General features: G+C 42.8%; 1 protein-coding gene across 31 annotated transcripts in view; it reads right to left on the bottom strand.

The window, feature by feature from the left end:
• Positions 1 to 18,401, bottom strand: part of LOC111960007 (receptor-type tyrosine-protein phosphatase delta-like) — a 648,092-nt gene that overhangs the window by 61,919 nt on the left and 567,772 nt on the right. For 12 of the 31 annotated variants that reach the window (XM_070437867.1, XM_023981849.2, XM_070437873.1 and 9 more), the window contains 11 exons: positions 17,673 to 17,866; positions 16,217 to 16,243; positions 15,935 to 16,052; positions 14,400 to 14,987; positions 13,855 to 13,955; positions 13,394 to 13,650; positions 12,194 to 12,287; positions 6,775 to 6,984; positions 5,206 to 5,366; positions 2,240 to 2,254; positions 233 to 345 (listed from right to left, as the gene is read on the bottom strand). In XM_070437867.1, the coding sequence (XP_070293968.1) occupies positions 233 to 345; positions 2,240 to 2,254; positions 5,206 to 5,366; positions 6,775 to 6,984; positions 12,194 to 12,287; positions 13,394 to 13,650; positions 13,855 to 13,955; positions 14,400 to 14,987; positions 15,935 to 16,052; positions 16,217 to 16,243; positions 17,673 to 17,866 (1,878 nt within the window). The remainder of the gene's footprint in view (positions 1 to 232; positions 346 to 2,239; positions 2,255 to 5,205; positions 5,367 to 6,774; positions 6,985 to 12,193; positions 12,288 to 13,393; positions 13,651 to 13,854; positions 13,956 to 14,399; positions 14,988 to 15,934; positions 16,053 to 16,216; positions 16,244 to 17,672; positions 17,867 to 18,401) is intronic. The other 19 variants (XM_070437879.1, XM_070437884.1, XM_070437881.1 and 16 more) reach the window with 5 other exon arrangements.

Below are 18,401 nucleotides of genomic sequence, written 5' to 3'. Positions count from 1 at the left end.
AGACATTCACACACTTTCCCAATGATAACAAACCAGATTTGATATATTACATTAATTCTGCTGCTTCACTTACTAAGTCAGGTGAAGATAAGTAACTACAGCCATCTAAATATAAAGCCATCTTAATTTGACTAAGATGTCCGTAATTTCTTAAATCATTGAGTGATTATGGATCTAGGAAGCTTTGCAGTGGTTTGTGTGATTTATGATTGCTATCACAAAATTCCCTTACCAGGCGTTTGGAAGTTCATGCGTCGGAGCTCCACAGGGTCAGTGGGGTTATGAGATGGAATCTCCTTACTGTTGGGCAGACTTCCTTTTCTAGCTTCGGATTCTGCCCTTTTCCTGTGGGGATAAAACATTTAAAACATGAATACTTTAAAAAAAAATTTGGGGTTCTATCGTTTTTTTGGGTGCATTTTCATCCCTTTTGAAGATATTTCCCTAAATGAAATGACACTAATAAAATGTATACATTTTCCATATACAATGTCTTGATGATGAATTACATCTGATGGGTTCCAGCATAGTTTGCGTCCTCCTTTAATCCGCCAGATTGTGTTATGTTTTGTATACATGGGGATGAATGCTACTCTTAGTGGACATATATCTTAATGTTCATACAAGTTGATCAGATTCACATTTCAAGAAGCATGAAGTTAAAGKCCAGGAAAGAACATTCGTGCATCTTTAATTCATTCCGATAATGGGAATGCAGTCTAATAAATTCCATATCATGCTTATGAGAGGATAGAGAGGTGCCATAAATACACTCAATCTCTGAGATTAACCTACATGGCATTGGGAGATTTCATCAATTAAATATAATCCATCTACTTCGGGGATATAATACTTTTGACCACTTATTTATATAACTGTGCAGTCTCTGACAAAGAGCTTTGCCAAAGAGATCTGCCCAAAGACTCAATACGGTGACATTCGATCTGTCTAACGAGAGGTGTACAGAGTACAAGGGGGACTAGCACTATACTAGAAGTGACCTTTCAAAATAGTTTATCATCATTTGACCTCTGACCTCCAACCTCTCTTCATTAGGGTTAAGTAAAATCACTAACCTGTGACCTTTGCATTATATGGGAAGCAATGAGGCTTGTGTAAATAGCCTGGGGGGGGGGGGGTCAATGGTGTAATGGTCCAAAACAACAACAAAGGATGAAATGGGTCGTGTGAGGTCATCGTTGCATGCGTCTGAAAACACGTAGATGGGACCATACAGAATGAGTCATATGATTTGCTACATTTGGTGGAGAATGCAGGCATGAAAAGAAAAGGCTGAAAATGATAGCATGGGTACATCTGAACAGATATCTGAACACATACAATAGTCTATGTATGACATTGTAAGAGTACGGCAAAGTGTACCTACAATTTAATAGCCATCTAGCAATGCAAGGGCTCATTTGGTAAAAACAGAGGGTTAATCAAATTGAAAGCTGAATAAAAAATGGAATGAAATGATTTGGGAGTAGGAAAGCTGGGCAAACGCTGTTAAAGTGTTACAGTACCGGTACAGTATAGTGCTTTCCCGGCCAGTGAGTACATTTGGCTGTGATGTAATGCTGTTGAAGAAATATATCTATTTGTGATATATTATTGGCATTCAATGTTCATGCCAACTAGCATTTTGAGAATTAAGGAGAAAGTGAGGGGGAGCAGTCTTGGCATTGTAATGCATGTTGGTTCTGTTCAAGGCATGCAAGTCAGTTGTTTCTTGCGTACAGGCGGTGAGACATTGAATTCAGTAGAAATCTAAGAAATAAGGATTTCTAGGGGTTGTGTTTATCAAGAAATTGACTCTTTGTATTGAGACAGACAAGATATTTAGACATGTTTGGTCAATGGAAAATTGAAATGGTGATATGGGTTTTTGTCAAATACGAAATAATATTACTATTTTTTATGTAATGTAGGGTGAGAGTAATGGAAGAATGGAAAGCACACATAAATATTTTGAAAATTAACTGTCCTGGCTGATCAAATATATGATGTCGATTCAAATACTATCAATTGGAACGTAGGTCAGAATTCAATCAATGCAAACAGCTGACTTTTAAAAGTGCTTTGGAATTGCACAGCAGTGGGGGAACTCACTTTCTGCAATGATTGAACTCTGCCCAACAAGCTAGAGGGTAGGAAATGTCTGCAAAGGGATCAAAAAAAGGTTTGAGGTGGGGATAGTTGTGGTATTGTCAGCCATATCACATCCTTTCACTCTTACCTGTCTGGTTTGCTGCTCCATTCGTAAGCAAGGAAAAGAAAGAATGACAGGATGTTAGCTGGCACGACAACTATGACGATTTAATAATCCTGACAACAGTATCACGCCCCATGGCCGAAGTTGAACTACGACGCTTATATTTTATACTGTAATGCGCTATTTCCTGTTTAAGAAGAATAAACATGTGTCTAAATACAAAAAGACAACTGAGCGACAACAATCGCATCTCAATGTTGGTTGGCATGCGATATTAGTGTCCCTTCACTACCGACACCACGCTCAATTATGCCACTTTGGGTACTTGTCGTTTAAAATCATATAATCTCATCCCAGGTGCAATCCAAAGATGTATTATTTATTTCGTAGTTTCAGGTGATTGTTTATCACTCGAGCATGGAAGGGCTCTTGTGTATCTGTTTACTGTATATCCTAAAGAATAACTACATCAAGGCAACAACACAGGACAATTGTGATAATACTGAATACTGATTATACAAAATAATGTGCTTGCATAGAGTTTCTAAGAAAATACATTAAAAAAAGATTAGATAATAAAATTTGAGCTTAACGTTGTAACAAAAGCCACTTATGTTCGTTGTGATCTATAATGGGGTCTGGGACATGGGGAACCTTGACTTTCAGCTCAGATGAACATAAACCATTTTGTGACCTGTATCCAAGTGTGCATGTAGGTGTGCATCTTGCTGTGACTGATTTATACAGTTAATCAGCAATGCTGTGGGGCTATTATTTCATCCCTTCCCCCTGCCGCAACACACACAGCAACATGAACATGTTGTCCTTTGCTCCTCACACAGGGCACCAATTATATTACATACAAATGTACCTTAACAAGTGAAGCATTTCCTGGTTATGTTCCAGAAAGTCCCGACACGCTGGTGACATTGACTCAAAAAACAAGCTGGTGACATTGACTTAGTAAACACATTGACTTGGTAAACACGGTGGTGACATTGACTTGGTAAACACGGTGGTGACATTGACTTAGTAAACACGCTGGTGACATTGACTTAGTAAGACAGTGGTGACATTGACTTGTAAACACAGTGGTGACATTGACTTGGTTAAACACAGTGGTGACATTGACTTGGTAAACACGCTGGTGAATTGACTAGTAAACAATTGACTTAGTAAACACGGTGGTGACATTGACTTAGTAAAGACACGTGGTGACATTGACTTAGTAAGACGGTGGTGACATTAACTTAGTAAACATCGGTGGTGACATTGAGTTCGTAAACACGCTGGTGACATTGAATTAGTAACACAGTGGTGACATTGAAAAACTTAGTAAAACACAGTGGTGACATTGACTTAGTAACACGTGGTGACATTTGACTTAGTAAACACGGTGGGTGACATTGACTTAGTAAACACGGTGGTGCATTGACTTAGTAAACACGGTGGTGACTTGACTTAGTAAACACGGGTGACATTGACTTTGTAAACACGGTTGGTGACATTGACTTAGTAAACACGGTGGTGACATTGACTTAGTAAACACGCTGGTGACATTAGACTTTAGTAAACAGCAGTGGTGACCTTGACTTTGTAAACACGGTGGTGACATTGACTTAGTAAACTCGCTGGTGACATTGACTTAGTAAACACGCTGGTGACATTGACTTGGTAATTGTTGTGTAAATCTTTCCAGGCGCAAACAGAAACCAGAGGAGGACCCCTCTACGTTGATTCCATACCTGACAGTTAGTTATCAAATCAAATCAAATTTTATTGGTCACATATACATGGTTAGCAGATGTTATTGTGAGTGTAGTGAATTGCTTGTGCTTCTAGTTCCAAAATTGCAGCAATATATAACAAGTAATCTAACAATTCCACAACAACTACCCAAAACACACAAATCTAACTAAAGGTATGGAATAAGAATATATACATATAAATATATGGATGAGCTATGACCGAGCGGCATAGGCAAGATGCAATAGATGGTATAAAATACAGTATATACATATTGGATGAGTAATGCAAGATATGTAAACATGCTTAAAGTGGCATTATTAAAGTGTCTAGTGATCCATTTATTTAAGTGGCCAACGATTTGAAGTCTGTATGTAGGCAGCAGCCTCTCTAAGCTCTACTCGGGTGCCCCTGGCATTGAACGACCAAAACAGTCAACATGGAAGGACAATCAAATTGTCACCTACGCCTAGAGTAAGTAAATAGCCATAGGACTCAATGATGTTTGAATGCCTTCCGATTATAGTGACATATTTAACAAATACCTATGCATTCAGGGGTACTTATGTTCTCGATTGGTGTTGAGTGAAAAACATATCTATTGATAGACTGTCTATAAGCCCAGGCTTCACTTCTCTCAAGGCTGATTCTCGTTAATGCGTTAATGGGTTAATACACTTTACAGTGCCATTCAATGTGGATGCTATGGAGACTGCTTCACTTGGCCCAAAACAGCATTCAATCAAGGTGAAAAATATAAGAGGGAGAAGCTAGGATCGAGAGAAATGTGTCCCTGTTAAAGCACCAGGTCAACCGGGGGTCACAAAACAGGCCTGGAGCTTGGCTCTCTTGTGTATGTGTGTGGTTCTAAAGCAGCATGCACTGCCACACAGCAGATACTCTGAGCGCTCCCCCTCTACGCTTGACTGATGGACGGTGGCGGCGAACGGTCAGCTTACGCTGGAGGTTCAGACAAAGAGCTGCTATGATTTCTTCTGTGTATGGGTGCGTGTGTGTGACTGTGTGTGTGATTGAGTGTGTCTGTCTGATAGGTAGACTGTTTCTGTGACAGTGTATTTGAATGTGCTTCGTTTGACTTTGATGATGCAAGTCTCTCTCTCTCTCTCTCTCTCTCTCTCTCTCTCTCTCTCTCTCTCTCTCTCTCTCTCTCTCTCTCTCTCTCTCTCTCGCTCTCTCGCTCTCTCTCTCTCTCACTCGTGTGCTTCACTTTCTTTAGTCCTTACCTCTTGTACAGGAGGATGGCGATGACGATGCAGATGATGAAGACCACAGCGAGCACTGGGCCCACCACCCAGATAAGTCCCTCCTCCTCGTCAATGATTGGCTGGGGGTCAAGGTCAGCTGACACGACAGGGTCGGAGTAGGGGCTGGTGGCATACATGGTCTGGGAAGGAGAGGAAGGGGAGTTGTATTAGTCATCGCTGTGTTATTTTATTGAGGTTCTCAGGCTACACTTTACATAAACTACTAGTGGAATAACTTATTTAATAACCACGCAATAGGCTAGTTCTACATGCAGGTAGTGTAGAGTAGAGAAGGGGAAATTGTTTTATCACCACAATGTAGTTAGGTATCCAGGCAACAATAGGAAATATTTTTGGCTGACTCTAATGCCACTATTTCTCTGCCTCCCATGACTTTGAAAACATATTCTGTGGTCCCAGTTCAGACTCTGTTCCTAGGTTCCTGAAGTGATATCTTATTCCTGACTGTGTAGCTTTGTAGAAAAACAACCTGCACTCTCTCACATATCTATCAACCCTCACAGCTGAGCTCCAATCAATAGACCTCAGCCCTTCTGTGAGGCCACCGCAAGTTCAAAAGTGTCCAAGTTTCAACTTTTCCTCTTCAAGTACATGTATATTCGGTCAGTCTGACTTTCACAAAGACATCAGGACAACCTGTATGTGCCGAGTAGGCTAAGATTTGCCCATTCAAATTTATTGTGTCAATGCAAATGTACAAATTCAACTATCCAAATGATATGGGCACGTTCGTAATATCCGTAACATCTCTCATTTGTGATTGAGTACATTTACGCCGTTCTGAGCGGAACGAGATAAAGACTGGGGGCTTTGGGGCAAAGAAAAAGCCAATCAGTGCTGTGGTGGATAAATTGGAGATTCCCTCCCATTTTGTCAGCCCACCCGCCTGCCATTAGCATCCTCCTTTACCTGTAGTCAGGACTGGCGGAGTCCAAGACAGACTGCCGTAAAACCTCCCAGCTCATCAAATCCATCATTCTTCCACGTTTAGTCAACTAATCATGCCCCTTTCTCCTTTGATCCACACTCTCCTTCTCGTCTCTCGTCTCTCGTCTCTCTCTCTCTCTGTCTCTCTCTCTCTCTCTCTCTCTCTCACACACACATGCACACGCACACACACACACCCTAGCTGCAGTGGAGGAGATAATGGCGTCCACACGTAGGTGTGCAATTAAAGAGGAGTCCCGTTATCGAGTTATTCCTGGGGAATTTCCCCCATATTTTCCCCTATTTCCCCCTGTTCTTGCCCTTTTTCAGGGACCAGGGCTCAAACGGACTTGACGTAACACATCCAGCCAAGGGACGTGCCCCCTGCCAAGACGCAATTGATTTCGGTCTTTGACGTTTAATATGCAACTTTAACCATGAGGGAAAATGAAAAGGAAATCGACAGAGGGACGACTGTTGCGCCTGTCTGAACTAATTCCTTTATGGAGTGGGGTGTCTAAGAGAAGAGAAGGAAACAAAGGATGAGAGAGAGAGAGAGAGGTTTTCTAAGAAAAAAAGCATAAAAAGGGATATACTTACATTTTCAGAGATCTCGAGGACAGCAAGCACAAAGAAGATGTACTCTTGGCCGTTGGCGAGCTGCTTGTTTTCAAAGTCACCATAGATCTTGGTGTCTCCCAGAGTGAACTCGGTAGGAAGGTCTTTGAAGTAGGCAGCGATGTAGGCTTTGGGCTCAGCTTGCCTCCGGAAGCGAAGGCCTCGGCTTGTTCGGTTAATCTCTTTGAGCAGCTAAAAATGAGAAGAGTTGAGACGATGTAGCTAGACAGTCGATAAAAATGTTGTTTTGCAGTCATACACACATGGACACAAACACACACATACACAAATCTGTGTTACATCCCTTCTGATTACAAAAGCTCAAACTACTGATTGCAACGGAAGAGGAAATATTCCCATTTGGATTTCATTTGTTTTATGCTGCAAGGATTTCAAGATGTGTGGATTTTCATAAATGAGTTTCTATAATAACCGTGAATACTGTCAAACATTTCAAAATGATTTCAAGTTAAAAAATATATAAATAAAATGTTTGGGAAAGGGGACAATGTTTTGAAGTTCCAGTGGCATGAAATAGAATAGGAAGAGATGCCCTGCTCTGCTGTGTGTGTGTGTGTGTGTGTGTGTGTGTGTGTGTGTGTGTGTGTGTGTGTGTGTGTGTGTGTGTGTGTGTGTGTGTGTGTGTGTGTGTGTGTGTGTGTGTGTGTGTGTGTGTGTGTGTGTGTGTGTGTGTGTGAGAGAGTGTGTGTGTGTGTGTGTGAGTGTGTGTGTGCGTGTGTGTGTGCATGTGTGTGTGTGTGTGTGTGTGTGTACGCATAATGCATAATCTATAGAAGGAATGAGAGGCAAATATATGGTAAACTGACTGAATACTTGTCGATAGGTAGAGATGGACTTATGTCTCTTAATATTGTTTTGATATATTGCAATCAGACTCCCCAGACACCAGCAACCTTTTAGAACCATCATGACCACATGATGGCTTGTAGTCATTGGAATGTACTTATTAAAACAGTATAATAGCAAATGCCCTGTGGCATGGTACACAATATAGGTGAGGCTACTCATTGAAAGTGCTGAGCGCACCAAATGTACTGTAAGTACCAAGCCCCTAAAGGTATCAATTAAACAACAATGCAATGGTGTTCTGTTTCTTGCTGAGCATGGGTAATTAAATACGCATACACACACACACACACACACAAACACACACAAAGAACACCCTTGGCTCCATTTCCTACATCCAAGAAAGTGGTGAGTCCCTGAGCAAGTGCAGTGTGTCATAACAGAAAAATTCTGCCTCAGAGCATTAGCACCAAGCTAGCCCCCGTCAGATATTGCATTGTAACACTGCACTGATAGGGAGACCAGATATTATTTACCCACTAGCAACACCAGGCAACTTGATCAGAATGTGAATCAGATCATATTCGTACAATGGGAGTGTGATTGCTCACGCAGAAAAACAAAGCCAAATTTGTCTCGCTCTTATGGGAAAGTGTAATGTTATGCAGGTCTACGCTCAAGTGCTATTGCTATAGGCTACATAAATAGGTCTAAGTATACCTATGTGGTTTTGGGCGCAATAATGCCAACCAAAAATTATTCAGTGAAGTGATGCCGGTGGAAGAATGGCACGACAATGGGCCTCAGGATCTTGTCATGGTATTTCTGTGCATTCAAATTGGCCATCAATAAAATGCAGTTGTGTTTGTTGTCGGTAGTTTATGCCTGCCCATACCATAACCCCACCGTCACCTTGGGGCACTCTGAAACACAACGCCATACATGTGATCTGCGGTTTTGAGTCCGGGATGGACGTACTGCCAAATTCTCAAAAATGACGTTGGAGGCGGCTTATGGTAGACAAATGAACATTCGATTCTCTGGTAACAGCTCTGGTGGACATTCCTGCAGTCAGCATGCCTATTGCATGATCCCTCAAAACTTGAGACATCTATGGCATTGTGTTGTGTGACGAAATGTCACATTTTAGAGCGGCCCTTAATTGTCCCCAAAACAAGGTGCACCTGTGTAATGATCCTGCCGTTTAATCAGCTTCTTGATATGCCACACCTGTCAGGTGGATGGATTATCTTGGCAAAGGAGAAATGCTCACTAACAATCTGTGCACAGAATTTGATAGAAATAAGCTTTTTGTGCGTATGGACAATTTCTGGGATCTTTTATTTCAGCTCATGAAACATGGGACCAACACTTTACATGTTGTGTTTATATTTTTGTTCAGTGTATGTGGTTTAAGCCTACACAAAAGTACACGTCGAATCAACGTGAGCCAACTTCATATCTCTCTCTCTCTGGAGTGCGTGTGTGCCTATCAAGTTTCTACAATGGCTTTGGCTAGGGGGGCGGTGTCACTACTCGATAATGTCTTCAATCATATCCCTTGTCAACACGGCTAAAACAAGCCGCCCTTGGTAAAATTTGTGAAAATGTGAGAGCCCAATACTGACAAACAAACTATTTCTGATGGGAGGGGGCGACTTTCTGGTAATTGGTCAAGGCGTGAGACAGATGAGACTCAGTGAAACAACATGGTTCTTCTCAAGAGATAAAGTGTATGCTCATATTGTGTTTTTGTTTGCTCTATTTACTGGGTTAGGAATAAATCATCCCCATAAGTACCTACCCACAATGACAAGTAAAGTATTAAATAGATATTAATCTATCCCTAAACCGATCTACTTACATCAAAAGTCTAGTGACGCAAAAAGGGCTAACACCTGTTCACACTTGGGTTGGGATAAATAATTGAACGAGAGGGAATGGAGACCATTTTATGAGCCCCTAACCAATTTATCAATTTGTTTTGGAGGGGGTGGCACTGATCTTAACTTTTTCTGAACATAATGTTTCCACCAGCATTTCCTGTGACCCAAAAGAGCTTCTTAGACATCAGAACAGCTATCACTAACCTCCATTTGGACGAGGACTTTTACTTCAATCAGTCGCAGACGAAAGACATAATGATTATCGCGGACCAGGCCCAAATCCCTGACACTCGAAGAAGGAGGAGACAGCGTTGTGTGGGATACCTGACGAGACTCACTGGATACCTCCCTGAAGAAAAAAACTGGAAGAGGTCCATTCGAGACTATACTATCAACGTGATCTGAAGAACTGTAATATCCTATGTTTCTATGAGTCGCGGCCGAACAAGGACATGGTAAATGTGTGTCTCTTTGTTAACAACTGGTGCACGATCTCTAATGTTAAGGAAGTCTCAAGGTTCTGCTCGCCTGAGTTAGAATTCCTCATGATAAACTGTAGACCAGATGATTTACAGAGAGAGTTTATCTATATTTTTCATAGCTACCTATTTACAACCACAAACCAATGCTGGCACTAAGCCGGCACTTTAAAAGCTGCATAGGGCCATAAGCGAACAAGAAAATGCTCACTCAGAGGCGGAGCTCCTAGTGGCCAGTGACTTTAATGCAGGAAAATTGAAATCCGTTTTACCCTAATTTCTACCAGCGTGCAACTAGAGTCGAAAGAAACTCTATATCACCTTTACTCCACACACAGAGATGCACACAAAGCTCTCCCTCACCCTCCATTCGGCAAATCTGACCATAACTATCCCCCTGATTCCTGCTTACAAGCAAAAAATTAAACAGGAAGTACTAGTGACACGCTCAATATGTAAGTCGTCCAATGAAACGGATGTTAAGCTACAGGACTGTTTCGCTAGCACAGACTGGAATATGTTCCGGGATTCATCCGATGGCATTGAGGAGTTTACCACATGGATTACCACACAGTAAACGGCAACATTAATACGGGCATCTGTGACGTTGTCCCCACAGTGACTGTACGTACATATCCCAACCAGAAGCCACGGATTACAGGCAACATATGCACTGAGCTAAAGGCTAGAGCTGCTTTCAAGTAGCGGGACTCTAATCCTGACACATATAAGAAATCCTGCTACGCCCTCTGATTAACCATCAAACATGCAAAGCGACAATATAGGACCAAAATCGAATCCTACTACACCAGCTCTGACGGTCGTTGGATGTGGTAGGGCTAGCAAACTATCACGGATTACAAAGGGAAACCCAACCACGAGGTGTCCAGTGACGCGAGCCTACCAGATGAGCTAAATACCTTCTATAGGCATTTCAAGGCTAGCAACACTGAACTATGCATGAGGGCACCAGCTGTTGTGTTCACGCTCTCCGTAGCCGATGTGAGTAAGACCTTTAAACAGGTTAACATTCACAGGCCACAGGGCCAGATGGATTACCAGGACACATACTCAGAGCATGCGCTCACCAGCTGGCAAGTGTCTTCACTGATATGTTCAGACTCTCAGTCCGTAATACCTACATGTTTCAAGCAGACCACCATAGTCCCTGTGCCCAAAAACGCCAAGCTAACCTGTCTAAATGACTATCACCCCGTAGAACTCACATATGTAGCCATGACATTCTTTGATAGGCTGGTCATGGCTCATATCAACACCATCATCCCAGACACCCTGGAATCCACTCCAATTCACATACCGTCCCAACACTGTCCTTTCTCAGGTGGGAAAGGGCTGTGTGGAGTGCAATAGAGATTGCGTCATCTGTGGATCTGCTGTGGCAGTATGACAAATAACATTTGATTTTATTTGATCAATTGCAGACACTGGATTTCTGAATCGTGCTTTTGGAAGTGCATTGTACTGTACAGCAGCATGTCCTGGATAGAGGGAGTTCAAACACGCTTCCGGTAGCTCTATCTGGAGACCTACTGACTGCAATTGATTGAATGCCATCCTCAGTATCTTATAACTGTTAGGAATGTTTCACATGCATTAGGTAAGTGAGTTTGTGGTGTGCTGAAGGCCATTAACATAGCTGAGAGATTGTCTATATGCGAATGACGCATCACAAAGAACACACACATTTCACGGTTTGAAGGCTAAATCATTACGCCAGCTTATCCCCAAATGTACCTAAGGATACACAGAGCACAAAAGCTTCAGATATACCTAGACTGGCTAAATATAAAAGTTGTCAAGTACTTTGTGCATAACCAGTGTGCTACCTTTCCCTTGAATAAGAACACAGAGGCCTGATGCAGCTCTTCAGGTAATTACCGTTGAGAGGGAGAGGGGGTGGGAAGGGGGGGTTGAGTTGCAGTGCACTTGATGACTASTCCATGTTCTACCTATTTTCCATTTGAATAATTCGCTCTGCAGCTATTTGCGTCAATCAACGAGCCCCGTCCACAGGTTTCCCCACCCCCATCCTCTCGTATCTGCAGAGTTAGAGTCGAGTTCTCCCCACCACCTTTTTTTTWGTAAGACTTGGGTTGAAGTCGATTCCATTGCAATTCAGTAAATATTGAGATTCCACAACATGATTTGAATGTTAATGTTTAATAAGGACTTTTTGACAGATTTTATGGACCATTTTGTGGTACCTACCTCTTCTAGATTCATCTCATCTGGACTGTCCCAGGGTTTGAGATACTTTCCTGTGCGTTGTTTCTTCAGAGGCACCACCACTATGTAGTATCCCCTGGAAATGGGAGGAAAAGAAAGAAAACAACAGAATGACAAGGTATTTCAAGCTCTTCAAGGTCAAAGGTCATTGTCAGTTCATTCCATAAGATGTTTACAATACACCATTGTATTGTAAACAAAACAAACCAAGATCAAAGCTTTGAGCTTCATACACAAAGCTTTGAGCTTCATACACTAGCGTCCATGAGGAGCCTTATCCTGTAGGTGTAACAGGGTATTAGGCATGGAGGACAAGAGACAAAGATGACAAATGATCGCGCCATTAGCTAGTTACGCTAGCCCGTTATCATCAGAGAAGTCGGCGCACTGTTAGCCCCGCGGGCTAATTAGTACCCCTCCGTGAGATCGAGAAGAGGAGCTGGAATTAGAGGGATTTTCAACCCTCCATTGGGGCGACAAGGGAGATAAAGGCCTCGACCAGAGTTTTTTCAGGGCTTTTCCAGGCTGGGCACGGTGCTAGCTAGCATTAGCCAGGAAGGCAGTGTGGCAGGCTGATGGGAAGCTAATTAGCTTAAGCACTGGCATAGGGGAGAGTGGGCTCGAGTCCATCCAGCAAGATCAAAATCCTAGATTGGTTTGAAGTGCCCGTCTACAATCAGATCTGTGTATTGGCCTTTTGACAACCCAGAGCTTAGTTGGAAAGGCTGGAAGAGACATTACAAGGCTTAATACTGGGGAGTGGGTTAAATTGGATGGGAGAATTCATTGTGTCATCTTCTCTCTGATGAACAGAGAACAATAAGAACAGGCTTGATACAATGCAATTAATGTAATATACAGGGTACACTAAAGAAAGTGATGACCTCTTCAGTGCTGATGTTCTGACCTTTCAAACAGTATTAAAAAATTAAGTGCTACAAAATCTGGCAGTGTCAAATCTTGCCCCTTTCACTTATTGAGAGGAAAAATAAGCTTTAATGGTATCCTGCTGATATAAAAATCAAATCAAATCAAATCAAATCTGAACCCAAAGACGAGCTCAAGGTAAATAAATGGATTAGGGCAGCCACCGAGGCAAATTAATTAAGTAAATTCAAATTAGGCTAAATAGCCAGCTCTATAAATACAAAACTAGCGTTAGTTTTAATCCCCGCCACTCACCTGACTTTCTCTGAAGTCTGGACTGAGGGCAGCTCCACAGAGACCATGCCATCCAAGTTGGTTTTGCCGATCAGGTAGGGCTTGGTGCGCAGGATGTCCGGGGCGGTCATGGTGGAGACGCGGTGCTGGAGACCGCCGGCGCTGTTGCCCCGGTTGGTCAGCAGGAAGGAGTACTGCGTCCCGGCCTGCAGACCCGTGATAAGCTTCTGAGTGAGCTTGCCGTCCACCTCCACGCTCTGGCCATTGTCATAGAGGATCTGGATTTGCAATGGTAGGAAAGCGTGTGTGAATGTTGAGGAGATGCACTAATCCAACATATGAGGTCTGTTTAGTCAGGGAAATGTCCGGACTTGTTCAGATATTTATGTGACTACTATATTTTTTGGCTCATGTCACTTGATATTTTCTGGATCCTCGAACATTGTTTATTAAAATATGGAAGATAATCAAAAAGCTCTTACTGTGAAGGGCTGAGCCGCGTTATAGTTGTCTGGGATCTCCCAGGTGAGGAGCACAGATGTCTTCATGGCAGCTTTCACATGAAAGTTTTTTGCAAACACTGCTAAAAGAAAGTGGGAGCAGATGATTTAGACACGAAACAAACATAACCCTCCTTAAATGATTCCAGAGCAATAAACCTCTTACCTGAACATGTTTCTCTTTACAAGCAGTCTGAAACCAGCACTAGTGTGGTCTTAGCAGGGTTACAGTGCTCCCATCTTACCTTTGCTTTCTTTTATCTTACCTTTTTATTAACAGGAGCCCTTTATAATCTACAGACTCACCTTTGGCTTAGCTGACAACACATGGGACACATATACTTACTCCACCTGGGGTGGGAGGGCTATGTATACATACAGCAGATTTTTTGACCAATCATGAGATCAGTAATCCCATTCTGTTTGTTCTTCTGTCACTAAAGCTTGACGAGGTGGTTGCTGTTGATGGTGGTTGTGGAGTGAAGTTGGATTGGGGGGCGGGAGGGGGAATTGGGGTGGGGTCCTACCTTGATCCAAGGGCTGTGTCCTGAACTGGACACTGGGACTATAGGGGCCGGAGCCCTTGCTGGTGAAGGCACACATTTTGATATCGTAAGTGGTGTCAGCCTTGAGGCCGTCCAGGGTGACGGTGGACTCTGGGGCAGTGATGAAGAGTTCTGAGGGACTCCGAGGGCTGTTGATGTCCTTGTACTGCAGGGCGTACTTCACGATAATGCCGTTGCGCTCCGCCAGTAACAGGGGATTCCAATTCACCTGAATGGTGGTGGTAGTGCCGCCCTCGGCCGCAATGCTTTGTGGGAAGCCGCTAGGCACATCTTCAGGAGTGTTGATCTCTTTGACTGTCTCCTCGCCAAAGCCCACCTTGTTGCGGGCGGACAAGCGGAAGGTGTATGATGCCCCCTTGTGGATCTCTTTGGTGGTGTAGTGGTTTTCACGCTCAGGGAACTCAATGATGGTCAGGGGGTCGACATCTTTGCGGCCAAAGCGAAGGCGGTAGCCCTGCAGTGGGCCATGGGTTAACGTCGGAGGGTGCCACTGGAGGAGGGCAGTGCCCATGTTGGTAGGGCTGACCATGAGTCGTGGTTTTTCAGGTACTAAGAGACAAAATAACAAATTCAATACAAATACCGTGCAAAGAACCCATTCAAACTTCATTAGCATTTTAAAAGCAAWATCCAACGACAGACATTATGACAATTTTGAGAGGATGATGACAACCCAAAAACAACCCAAGCCATAATCCCTGACATAGCATAATCTGATCTCCTTTCCAACTCATAACAGTGTTAAGGGTTACCATTGGCTGATGTTGTTATGTGTAAAGTGTTAAGTGTTAAGCCACCAAGAGAGCAGTATATAGCTAACACCCTGTTTGCATAAATGCTAATGCTGTTTCCTTTGATACCTACTAATATGGCCTCCCTTTTAAGCATTTACTGAGTAAAGGCTCCCATCCTCTCCCCAACACACACACACACACTAGCCGTCTGTATCTGTACGCCAGGCAGAGATGTGTATAAGAGACAGGAGTAAAGGCTCCCATCCTCTCCCCAACACACACACACACACTAGCCGTCTGTATCTGTACGCCAGGCAGGTGCTGCATGAAAGGCTTTTCAGACGGATTAGACGACAGCGCAATTATGTCTCACACACACAGCAAAGTATTTCTGAATTGCCATTTGGATTCTGTCATGCTGCTCTCTCAAAAGAAACCAATGAGAGCTGAACAGACCATCGGGCTGCCTTCAATTTGGAAGTATTTTTCTTCCCCCATTTCCCCACCTCATTTTTTCATTAGTTCCTTAACCCCTGTGAGCATTCCAATGTCAAAATGGGGGGGTGAGCGGAATTACAATTGTTGTTATAATTGAGGTGGCAATTAGCCACATTCACACTTTAATAGCCGTGGGCGGAAAGGTTTGCTTAGCATCATTTTTTTGGGCTTCCTTTCACTGGGTGCAATTTCACAGCTTTCTACAGGACAAATGCATTTTTTGATGATCACAGGGTACATTAACAGCGGTGACAGGTCCGTTACCTGCGCCAGTGGTGGTGATCAGCTTAGGCTTGCTGCGAGCGCCGTCTCCCTTTGTCGTGTAGGCTGCCATGGCAACCGAGTACGTGCTCTCAGCCTGCAGCTCTGTGATGACCATTTCCTGTAGAAGAATAGTGATTTGTATTTGTTTTACTCTTGCTTGAGATTTTACTGCAATTTGGGCATTAGGGGGGAGTGTTTAGGGATGTTGTGTAATATTAGGATCATTCATCATACAAAGGACCAAACTAATGTACATTTTTGTACATGCATTTATCTACTCACATGTTCAGTTGAATCATCATATTCCCACTGATTACGATTTGAGATGAGTGGAAACAAGAAAGAAAACAAAACAAAGACTAAGTACAGAGTCACCGGTCACTAGTAAGAGAGTAGAGACTAGAGAGAGTTGTTGAGTAGTTGCCACAGACAAGACACATACTGTATATCATACTGACTGATGATTTTACCCTTAAGAGATGTCATTCACTTACCACCAATACCTTCTTGATTATGTCAGTTCCATTGAATTTACAGATGTGTGATCCATTGGATCTAAACTAAGGCCCCAAAGCTCCTGTGATTGTCTCAGATATTGAGAGTAACATAGGAGTCACATACTGTGTAGGTCTATTCATAGACATGTGTAGACAATGTGTATTTTATCATAGATGTACTCAATGGGTTTAAAAGGTCCTGAGAACAACTACACTGAACAAAAATATAAACGCAACATGAAAAGTGTTGGTCCCATGTTTCATGAGTTGAAATTAAAGATCCCAGAAATGTTCCATACGCACAAAAAGCTTATTTCACAAAATGTTTGTGCATAAATTTGTTATCATCCCTGTTAGTGAGCATTTCTCATTTGCCAAGGTAATCCATCCACCTAACAGGTGTGGCATATCAAGAAGCTGATTAAACAGCATGATCATTACACAGGTGCACCTTGTGCTGGGGACAATGTAAGGCCACTCTAAAATGTGCAGTTTTGTCACACAACACAATGCCACAGATGTTTCAAGTTTTGAGGGAATGTGCAATTGGCATGCTGACTGCAGGAATGCCCACAGAGCTGTTGCCAGTGAATTCAATGTTCGTTCCTCTACCATAAACTGTCTCCAACATCGTTTTAGAGAATTCGGCAGTACGTCCAACTGGCCTCACAACCGCAGACTACGTGTAACCATGCCAGCCTAGGACCTCCACATCTGGCTTCTTCACCTACGGGATCGTCTGAGACCTGCCACATAAAAAGCTGATGAAACTGAGGAGTATTTCTGTCTATAATAAAGCCCTTTTCGAGGGGAAAAACTCTGATTGGCTGGGCCTGGCTCCCCAATGGGTGGACCTGGATCCCAAATGCGTGGGCATATGCCCTCCTAGGCCCACCCATGGCTGTGCTCCTGCCCAGTCATGTGAAATCCATAGATTAGTGCCTAATGAAATTATTTCAGTTGACGGATTTCCTTATATGAACTGTAACTCAGTAAAATTGTTGAAATTGTTGCATGTTTCGTTAATATTTTTGTTCAGTATTATTTGTGTCATAAGGTTTAACCATATCATAAAAACGTATGGTTTTAACAACACTTTATACTGCTTAGTAGCATATCCTTTATGTAGTTTTGCCCTGGCAGGTGTGACTCTTATGCTCTGCTATCCTTGTGTCAACTAACGTCTCAAGGTGAGAGGATGTGTGAGTTTGGGGAGGGAAGCGAAGGAGGAGGGTGCTTACCTGCGCATCCTCGATCAAGATGTCCTTGATGCCTGGCTGTCCCATGGGTTCCCCATTAACCATTCTGACATAGTGCACCTGGTACCCTCGGATCTGCCCGTGCTGCTTGGTGGGCATCGGCGAGCGCCAGATCACTTTAATTGATGTGGAGTTGACAGCCTCCACCTCGACTTTACGAGGTGGGCCGCTGGGAACTGGAGGAACACCATGGGATAAAAGAAAGAAGGTCAAGATTATAGAGGACCCCTTCTCCCCGTTTTAATTCCTGGCCAACTCCAAAGAGCAAAATGCTGAGGTGAAAAAATCTAGAAAAGGGGAGCGAGCATACTGCAACAAGCACTGTATGACATCAATATTTCAACAACGGCACGGGAAAAGAAAAACAAACCCAAAAACAGGTCTGACAACTGACCTAATCTGGAAACATCAAAAAATGGAAGTAGTGGATTAAAAACATGGAATAAAAATGTGTTTGTCAAAATAGAAAAGAGCCAAAGGGAATGCTTCAAAAGTTTGAAGCACCCTGCAAGAATTTTGGCTATGAAGCGTGAAGAAAAAATGAAATTGAAATTGAAAAAGATATTGTTGTTATAGGCCATTAAAAATATACCTTCCAAATTGTGTCCTTTCCACTGTCCATAACTTGCCATTCAGTCAAGTTTATAAAAAAAAGTTACAACTAAAAGTTTTTTTCTCATAAAAAAAGTGTTTTAAATGACAGTTTGGGAC

Source organism: Salvelinus sp. IW2-2015, linkage group LG37 (assembly GCF_002910315.2).
Source record: "Salvelinus sp. IW2-2015 linkage group LG37, ASM291031v2, whole genome shotgun sequence".
Classification (NCBI taxonomy): Eukaryota; Metazoa; Chordata; class Actinopteri; order Salmoniformes; family Salmonidae; genus Salvelinus; species Salvelinus sp. IW2-2015.
Note: the sequence above shows the minus strand (reverse complement) of the source record. Positions and strands in the feature narration are given on the sequence as shown.